The sequence below is a fragment of the Oryx dammah genome, unplaced genomic scaffold (assembly GCF_014754425.2).
Source record: "Oryx dammah isolate SB20612 unplaced genomic scaffold, SCBI_Odam_1.1 HiC_scaffold_2, whole genome shotgun sequence".
Classification (NCBI taxonomy): Eukaryota; Metazoa; Chordata; class Mammalia; order Artiodactyla; family Bovidae; genus Oryx; species Oryx dammah.
In genome coordinates this window covers 19453419-19463958 of record NW_024070186.1, presented here as the reverse complement: position 1 = coordinate 19463958, position 10540 = coordinate 19453419, and the positions used below count along the sequence as shown (strand labels likewise).

Here is a 10540-nt window from a genome sequence, read left to right as displayed (position 1 = left end):
AATTGGGAGGGCCAGGGAGTAGGTATTTCAGGCTTTGCAGGCCATGCAGCCTCTGTTGAAACTACTCTGAACTGCCATCTATTAAGGTATCCACATATACTATATAAATGCATGACAAGGCCTGTGTTCCAACAAAACTTTATGTATCAAAGCAGGTGGCAAGACAGATTGGGCACACAGGCCATAGTTTGCCCATTTCTGTTCTAGGACATAACTTTTTGGGATTCAGTTCAACTTCCCTTCAGCATATATGGGAAAAACCATCTGTTCACAATAATTAAATTAAATAGGGGACTCGAGACTTGGAGGCCTTCCCTGGTAGCTCAGCTGGTAAAGAATCTGCCTACAATGCAGGAGACCCCAGTTTGATTCCTGGGTCAGGAACATCCCCTGGAGAAGGGATAGGCTACCTACTCCAGCATTATTTAGCTTCCCTTATGGCTTAGATGGTAAAGAATCTGCCTGCAGTGCAGGAGTCCTGGGTTTGATCCCTGGATTGGAAAGATCCCCTGGAGGAAGGCATGGCTATCCACTCCAGTATTTTTGCCTGGAGAATCCCCATGAGCAGAGGAGCCTGGCAGGTACAGTTCATGGGGTCACAAGGAGTTGGACATGACTGAGCAACTAAGCACAGTACAGCACAGAGACTTGGAATGTATAAGGGAGGGAGAGTAGAGAGCCTTATGATGCAGGATTGGGAGAGAAAATTCCAGTGATATCTGCTATGAAGGAGAGGCATTGTCACATTGGAAGAATTGGCTTTGGCATGGAGCTAGCTGCCAAGTTTGGAGAGACCAGCTGGTGTATGTGTGTGTGTACAGGTATGTGTGTATGCAGGTGTGTGAGTACATGTATGTGTAAGAGGTTACAGTGTACTCAAGCCTACTGTAGTACCAGATACCAAGGGGACTCACTGAATATTTGTGGAAAAAGGGAAGGAAGAGGGATGGATTATCCTTATTTATAGATGAAGAAATTCCACTGTGGGACTCCAGTGCTGTTTCTCATAAGGAATCGACAGGGAAGCAGAATTTCATAGGAAGGGTATTGATTTCACCCTGGAGAGGATCTGTCAACGTCTGTACAGGCCCAGCCCTTCTCAGAAGAGGAGAGTATTGTTGGGCTTAGAGTTGCCTGTAGTCCTGAGCTGCGGTCATGCAAAGTGTCAGTGAAAGGTGACCATATGAAGACAGGAAGGGGGACTGCAGTTATTACTTGTGGCAGCTGTATCCATGGCATTTATGCTCTCCCTAAATGGTCGCAGCTGCATTTCTGACATGGCAGCCGGAGCAAGGAAGGGAAATGGACTTATGTATTTGAGTCAGGAGATCAGATGCTGAGTCTCTCTTGGGCTTGGTTTGCTGAAAACATCTTGGAAAGGAGGCCAGAATTTGGAGAAGGGAAGATTGTCCTTCTCTGTGCCATCACACAGAAGCTGGATTTGGGGGAAATCTCAACATCTTGGAATGTGGTTAAATGGATGAACTAACAACTATGTAAAATTTCACACAAGCCATGCTCTTACTAGAGAGCTGATTAAGGTTTTCAGTCTGCTGCACTAATTCATTAATATAATTTCATAGACTAAAACTTTTACCATGCAAATGTATGCAAATAAGAAAGTAGTGTTCTTAGCCAAGTGCATTAGCACCTACTTCTTTGGTTTTGTTTGTTTGTTTCACTGGAACTCTGGCCCCACTAGATAAGTAATATATTCAGTACTCAAAAGTGTATGTTTAACATTTTCCTGAAGGGTGATTGAGAGACTTTCTCTTTTGACAAATACTGTAGTGATTGGCATGTCTTTTTTCCCTTTTTTTCTTGCCTAAAACAGAATGAAGAAGATGAGCAACATTTATGAGTCAGCTGCCAATACACTGGGAATCTTTAACAGCCCCTGCCTGACCAAAGTTGAGCTACGTGTGGCATGCAAAGGCATTTCCGACAGAGATGCTCTTTCCAAACCAGACCCCTGTGTCATTCTCAAGATGCAGTCCCACGGGCAGTGGTTCGAGGTAGGCATGTCCAGTGAAATGGAGAGAAGCATGGCAGGAGGAGAGGTTCTTGGCATTTCCTGTCTTCAGGTGGTTTCTATTGGTGAGACAGAAAATTCTAGAAGTGAATATGATCACATTTCTGCTCATATCATGATTTTAAAAATTTATATATTTAAATTTAAAAATTTATATTATAGTTGATTAACAATGTTGTGTTAGTTTCAGGTGTAGAGCAAAGTGATTCAGTTATACGTATATATATATCTATTCTTTTTCAAATTAGTTTCCCATTTATGTTATTACAAAATATTGAGCAGAGGTCCTTGTGCTATGCAGTAGGTCCTTGTTGATTATCTGTTTTATACATAGCAGTGTGTATATGTTAATCCCCAAATCCCAATCTATCCCTCCCCTCCATCCTTCCCTCTCTGCTAACCATAAATTCTTTCTCAAGTCTGTGAGTCTGTTTCTGTTCTATAAATAAGTTCATTTATATAATTTTTTTAGATTCCACATATAAGCACTATCATATGATTTTTGTCCTTTGGTATCTGAATTTTTTCACTTAGTGTGATAATCTCTAAGTCCATCATGTTGCTACAAATGGCAATATCCCTTTCTTCTTATGGCTGAGTAGTGTTCCACTGTGTATATGTACCATATCTTCTTTAGCCACTCATCTGTCAATGGACATTTAGGTTGCTTCCATATCATGATGTTTTAATACTGTGGATATTTTGACATTTACCATTAATTTGTGTGCTCATTGTGGATATAATATCTCCTGGGGATGGGCAGCCGGGACTGCTATACTGGTGGCACATCACACACTTATTTTGGGGGAATAAACTTAATATTAGCTAAACTTTATTGGGTGCTTATTAAGTATTAGGCACTGTTCTAAGTGCTTTATGTAAAACAACTAATTTCATCTGTACAATAATCCTGTGAGGAAACAGAAAGATTAAGGATTTGCCCAGGATCATCCAGTTTATAAGTGGAATAGCTAATATTTCCCAGTCAAGCTGCAGGGCCTGAGCTCTTTATTGCTATTTTATACTTACAGTGCCCATTGGTGTGGCCTTTGGTATTTTGTGTGGCAATACAGCATGTTGAACTCTGCAGTTGAGTTTTGTTGGTTTATTTAAAATTGAAACAAATTGGACAAGGACTGGTTTTTAAGTTTGGGGGAGGGTGCGGTTGTTATTGTTTTCTTTGTTCTAGGTACCTGGTTCAGTTCAGTTTAGTCGCTCAGTCGTGTCCAACTCTTTGTGACCCCATGGACTGCAGCATGCCAGGCTTCCCTGTCCATCACCAACTCCCAGAACTTGCTCAAATTCATGTCTATCAAGTCAGTGATGCCATCCAATCATCTCATCCTCTGTCATCCCCTTCTCCTGCCTTCAATCTTTCCCAGCATCAGGGTCTTTTCAAATGAGTCAGCTCTTCACATCAGGTGGCCAAAGTATTGGAGCTCCAGCTTCAGCATCAGTCCTTCTAATGAATATTCAGTACTGATTTTCCTTTAGGATGGACTGGTTGGATCTCCTTGTAGTCCAAGGGACTCTCAAGAGTCTTCTCCAACACCACAGTTCAAAAGAATCAGTTCTTCGTTGTTCAGCTTTCTTTATGGTCTAACTTTCACTTCCATACATGGCTACTGTTAGCAATGTTTTAAAAATATCTGGTCTCAGGTGAAATGTGGGATAGGGAGGAATAGGGGGTGCAACTGTAAAAGCAATTATTATTGTCTCTATGGGAATGAGATGCCCAGCAGAATTTGGATGAGGGTTTTGGATCCATGCTGAGTAGAGCAAGTGTACACAAATACCTTGCTTGGATCCCTCAGGACAGACTTCAGTCCACTTTCTATCTGTTTGCATGGAGCTGACCAGTGCTTCTTTCGGGGCCAGTGTCTTCACTGCACAGTAAGAAAAAGGTTCAGAAGATCTCATAGGTAGTATGTTTACTTACTTGTACATATGTGATAAAAGGTACTTCTATGAAAGGATAGTTTGATAGAAGTTGATGAGCTGATGAAATGCAAGTGAGAAGGCAATAACACACAGGAAATCAATGACAGATGGCAGATTGGGGATCTTCCTTTAACCTCTGTCTTATCCCGGACTTATATTTTAAATATAAAATAGCATTCACAGGAATCTTAATGTGTAATGTCTCTTTTTCCCCTTCTAAATATTCTCCTTGATTTTGTTGGTGGACTTCCCTGTCTTTTATTTTTTGTTTAACAAAACTAAGTGGAATACCTACATTAGGAAAAAGAGACTTGTGGAAAAATAGAGGAAGACTTCATCTCCTAAAACTCCCTTTACATCATTTGTTTATTTGTACATATTTCTTTTCAGTCTTTTCCTTCTGGCATTCATATTCTTACATGATATTTATGATGCACATAAAATTTTCTTTTGTGATTTTTATTACATAGCAGAATATGTTTTTTGCATATTGCTATAATATTCATAATTTTAATTTTAAGCCTGCATGATATCCCATCAAGTAGATTTATTTAATCATTTTCCTATTTTTTTCACTTTTAGTTGTTTTCAAAATTACCCTATTTTAAATAATGCTGCAGGATCCATCTTTGAGCATAAGGCTTTCCCCTTCCTTTTGGATTGGTTCCTATGAGACATTCTGTCAAATTTGAACTAGTGGAATAGGATAGGACACTTTGGGGGCTTTTGATGCATTTGCCAAATTGCTTTTCCAAAGCATTCTTCTACAGAGTTACTTGAAGTGTGTTTGCACATAGCTACTAGCTTGCAAACATTTTGTTACCAGTTCACAGCGAAATCAGAAACTTGTGCCACACTGTAAGCTAATTCACTGCTTCCTTCATCTCTAAAGTCTTTTTAAAAATTGTGTCAGCTGAACTTCCAGCATCCTAGTGACATGACTGAGTTATATTTTGGAACTTTCGAGAAGCACTTCTCTAATAAATTTTAGTCTTAAGACTGTACATTTAGGGTATAGTTGGGAAAACAGAGCCCACACCAAGTAACTAAGAGAAAAGATTTAATACAAATAACTAGTAACAAAAACATTGGAAATGTTGAGAAACTAAGCAGGCACTGTGTGAAAACCCAGAGATTAACAATAGGGAGGTGCTGGTTGATTTAGGGTAGAGCAGTGATGTGCTGAAACTAGCTCATAGAGGCTTGTGAGTCAATTGTTAAATCTTCAGGAATTTTGCAAGCCTGGGTGTAAGTATTTATACCATAGATATTTTCAAACATTTCAAATCAGAACTTTACTTCCCATCAAGAGAACCAGTTGTTGTGCATTTACTGGGGCATAACACTGGGAGAGAGGGACAGATATTAGTACCAGCTGGACCATCCAGCAGAAGCTGGATTTGTCGAAGGAGGGCCTATCTAATGGGAGCCAGAAAGGTAGAGGAGATGCACGTAGTGCTGGAAACATGGCCAGAAAAGGATATGAGGAAGGAGTGGCATCCCAGGTCTCTCATCTGTGTCTTCCAGTGACGACACCCCTGGTGGAAGCCTGTTACCAAGGTTGCAGGAAGAGTCTGGAACACAGTTGAAAATACTGAGGTAACTGACTAGCCGGGAGAAATATCAATAACCTCAGATACGCAGATGACACCATCCTTATGGCAGAAAGTGAAGAAGAATCTAAAGAGCCTCTAGATGAAAGTGAAAGAGGAGAGTGAAAAAGTTGGCTTAAAGCTCAACATTCAGAAAACGAAGATCATGGCATCTAGTCCCATCACTTCATGGCAAATAGATGGGAAAACAGTGGAAACAGTGGCAGACTTTATTTTTTGGAGCTCCAAAATCACTGCAGATGGTGATTGCAGCCATGAAATTAAAAGACACTTACTCTTTGGAAGAAAAGTTATGACCAACCTAGACAGCATATTGAAAAGCAGAGACATTACTTTGCCAACAAAGGTCCTTCTAATCAAGGCTATGGTTTTTCTAGTGGTCATGGGTGGATGTGAGAGTTGGACTGTGAAGAAAGCTGAGTGCTGAAGAATTGATGCTTTTGAACTGTGGTGTTGGAGAAGACTCTTGAGAGTCCCTTGGACTGCAAGGAGATCCAACCAGTCTATTCTAAAGGAGATCAGTCCTGGGTGTTCATTGGAAGGACTGATATTGAAGCAGAAACTCCAATACTTTGGCCACCTCATGCGGAGAGCGGAGTCATTTGAAAAGACCCTGATGCTGGGAAAGATTGAGGGCAAGAGGAGAAGGGGACGACAGAGAATGAGATGGTTGGATGTTATCACTGACTGGACATGGGTTCAGGTGGACTCTGGGAGTTGGTGATGGACAGGGAGGCCTGGCGTGCTGCAGTTCATGGGGTCGCAAGGAGTCGGATATGACTGAGCAGCTGAGCTGAACTGAACTGACTAGCACATAGACCTTCTGACAACTCTCAGTAAGTGGGAGAATCACGCACTCAGTCATGAAGTAATACATATTTATTTAGTGCTAACACAGGCCTTTTAGTGCCAGTTCAGTGCGTGGTCCTGTGCTCAAAGTGAGAAGCACCTGACAATCTATTTAAACCACACACCTACTACCTTCTATGTTTAGTGAAAGCTGGCAAATGTGGACATTGCCCTGGGACATAACTGATACACATTCTTCTGTATCTGTCCCTTGGAACAAGACTGGATTTACATCTCTGTTCTTCGTGCAGAACTACAGAATTCAGAGAAAGCCTTGCAGAATATAATTCATGCTGGCTGTACCAGTTCCTGGGTGTCTTTGTTATGTGGAATCTGGTAACTAAGTGAAGGAAAAAGAAAAAACCTGGGAGGCTGAACTTCTCTGCATAATAAAGAGATTGTTATGGGTGTCAGGGTGAGAAAGAGAAAAACAAGGTGAGCTTCTGTTTTAGAGAATTTTGAAGTTTGGCAAAAGAGACTCCATGGAGATAAGCACTGTCCACCAGAACTTCCTACAGTGATGGGAATATTCTGCAAGTGTACTGGCCAGTAGGTAGTTACTCGTCACAGGTGGCTCCTGAGCAGTTGAAAGGTGGACTGTATAATTGAGGAATGGAAAAGTTTAATTACTTAAATTTAAATAATTTGAGGGTAAACAAGTAGCTGATGTGATTTCAGAGTCTCCTTGGGTGGTAAAGAATTAGGGTATGTGGGGAGATGAGGAAAGGGAGCTTGTTAACATGTTATATTCATAGGATATTGTTTTTATAGCTAAAATTCTTTTGGGGAAGATACACCTAGAGATTGACATCTCTTTGTTATTACTTGTGATTGCTGGCCTGTGCTTTTTGTAATAGTATTCCATCCGGAAAAGGCCCTGTTATGCCCTCATTTATAGCTCAGGTACTACTGCAGTAATTAAAACTACCTTCAGATGCCTTGCTCATATATGGTGAGGGGGAGTGCTCTTGCTTTTTAATTGGCTGTAGCCTGTTTGCAGTGGAAGAGAACATTTGATCCCGGTAGTGTATCATAAAAATGGAAGCCTGATTGTCAGACTCAAAAGGACCTACAATCCGACCTTCTGTGTTATTAACCATTGTTGTTGTTGTTGTTCAGTTGCTAAGTTGTGTTGATACTTTCTAACCCCGTGGACTGCAGCATGCCAGACTTCTCTGTCCTCCTCTGTCTTCTGGAGTTTGCTCAAATTTTTGTCCATTGAGTCTGATGCTATCTAATCATCTCATCCTCTGTTAATGGTATTGAGTCAATAAGATTACATAGTAGTTTGCGTCTCTTAAACCCCCTCCCCTATATTACCTTTCCCCACTTCCATCTCCCTGCATGTAACCACTAGTTTATTCTCTGTATCTGTGAGTCTGTTTCTGTTTTGCTATATACATTCCTTTGTTTTATTTTTTGAGTCCACCTGTAAGTGATAACATACAGTATTTGTCTTCCTCTGACTTATTTTGCTAAGCACAATGCTCTCTAGGTCCATCCATGTTATTGTAAATGGCAAGATTTCAATTTCTGGGGGAGAGGAGTAATATTTCATTGTATATATATATACCACATCGTTTTATCCATTAAGGATATATTGTGCAGTACAAGGAGTTATACCCATTATTTTGTAGTAACTTTAAATAGAATATAATCTATGAAACTACTGAATCACTTTTCTGTAAACCTGAAACTAATATAATATTGTACATCAATTATACTTCAAAAAAATAGTTGAGGATAAATTGTGTCTTTGAAATATTGGGAATCAGTTATTCTGAAATGTAGAACAGATTGTCGCTCTTTGCAAACCAGAGGGTTTGGAGTGTATGTCTGAGGGATGAGGAGCTGGAAAGGATGCTTTTTGTTTCTTCTCAGAGTATAAACACGAGATGGTAAAACTTCTGGTAAATCTTTAATGAACATGATTGTAACTCTTAAAAAGGAAGGAAAGGAAAACTTGTAGCTTAGAAATATATTCCCAATGGAGAATTTCAGACCTGTCATTGAATTTCCCTAATTTAATTCATAGCCATTTAAAAAAAAACCCCTGCTTCTAGACATGTAATTGTGACAGTAAATGGTACGGTTCAGTGTGATGAGGATAATTTAGAACACATTTTGTCTTCCAATGAAGGATGGAAATATTTCCTCTGTCTTCTAGTGAGTGCTGATATTCACTAACTGCTGGAAATGAAGCTTCTTATGTAAATAAAATAAATTGATACTTCTCAGGGACTTGAAAGGCAATAGCCCTTGTGAACTGGAGACTTTTATTCAGTTTCCAGGAGCACATCCTCTATTTCCTGGATGCGCTGGATGTTCTCCATGAAGCAGAGCTATACTCCTGGTACCCTGGCCCTTGGCAGAGATCTTGTAAATAGCCTAGTACTTGTTCTCTTTGGAAAAAGCTGAATGATTCCCCACACTACTAGAATGTTGTTCCATCACCTCTAATTCCATTTTCCATTTAATTCCTTCATATGCTAAGTCATATGCTAAGTCACTTCAGTCGTGTCCGACTCTGTGCAACCCCACAGACGGCAGCCCACCAGGCTCTCCCATCCCTGGGATTCTCCAGGAAAGAACACTGGAGTGGGTTGTCATTTCCTTCTCCAATGCACAAAAGTGAAAGTGAAAGGGAAGTTGCTCAGTCATGTCCGACTCTTTGTGACCCCATGGATTGCAGCTTACCAGGCTCCTCCATCCATGGGATTTTCCAGGCAAGAGTACTGGAGTGGGGTGCCATCGAATTACCCTTGGATAAATTCCATATGAAAGCATGTTATGATGAATCACATGCTTTGGTAGATTGTTGGTAATAATTGTTAATAATCAATGTGGTTATATTCAATACATTATCAGTGGATGTTAATGCAGGATTACTATGTTTGTAATAATAAAGTATCCACATAATACTTTACGTTCAGAAAACCCATCTACTTATATTACTTCATTTATTTCTCATAATAGCCCTGTAAAAAGGTGGCACAGACATTGAAATTAACCATAGCATGAACTGAGTACTATGAAAAAGACATAGTTTGTGTCCTCAATGACTTCAGGCTCCAGTAGAACAAAGCCCATCTCAGAGACAGAGGCCTTGGAGACTTAGATGGTCATGTGAATCTGAGAAAGGGGGCTCAAAACAAGGTCCTAACTTAAATCCCTTCCTTTCCTTGAATTCGTGGAGGATAGTCTATTTCAAGGGTCCCTAGGCTACCTTTGTTTGAGGCAGAACTAAAAGTCAATCATTCCTCCATCCCTCCACTATTTCCCATCTTCTCTCACCACTCCCCACCTACCCAGATGTAGGGTCTATATGCCACATGACCCAGTATCCCTACTGGCAGCACCAGGAGAAATATGGGTCCATGGTGGTGGGCTTGCCCACTCCCAGGTAAGTAGGCTGTGAACAGTTTTCAGAGGTTCTTTCTTGACTGGAGGGTTCATGGAGGAGTGGAACTTGGGGAACAACTCTCTTTCATGCTTGGGTAAAGGGTGAGGCAGCATCTTTTTGTGTATTGAACCAGGAGATAGTCCAAGATAGTAGTTTCACGTATATTGGAGATTTTCAATTTTCTATTGCTCCAAAGTGCTAGAATTTTATGAAAATGTGTCAGGTAATGTGAACATTTAGGTGTAACAAAGTAATCGTCTCTTAATTGTTAATACCAGCCGTGTATTCATCATTTTACATGTTTTCCTTCTAATCCTCACAACTGCTCTGCAATGCAGACTTTATTAACCAGGTGAGAAAACTGAGGCTTGGGCAGAATTAATAAATCACCAGATTCCAAAGCTAGTCAATGGTAAAGCTGGAATCTGGTTGACTCTAAAACCCACATTCTCTCTGTTTTCCCAGAGGTCGAGAATTTAAAGCTAAATACCTCTCTTTAATCTCCAGACATGTTTGACCTTCAAGGTGTTTTCACAAGTTTTGCACTGGTTGACAAAATTTAAAGATCAGGAGATTTTTCATAAAATTCCAGCTCTTTTGTTCCTTTAGTCAGGGAGACTGGCAACATTAATTCTTGTGAAGTGATGGTCAGCAGCTGCCCCCTATCCAGAGTCCAAGTGTGTCCTTGTGCTCACTTGGAGG

At 40.4% G+C, this 10540-nt stretch overlaps 1 protein-coding gene across 1 annotated transcript in view; it reads left to right on the top strand.

The window, feature by feature from the left end:
* The first annotated feature begins 1835 nt into the window (after window positions 1-1835).
* CPNE4 (copine 4) overlaps window positions 1836-10540 on the top strand; it is a 493909-nt gene continuing 485204 nt past the window's right edge. The window contains exon 1 of the mRNA XM_040232688.1: window positions 1836-2015. Within this exon, the coding sequence (XP_040088622.1) occupies window positions 1836-2015 (180 nt within the window). The remainder of the gene's footprint in view (window positions 2016-10540) is intronic.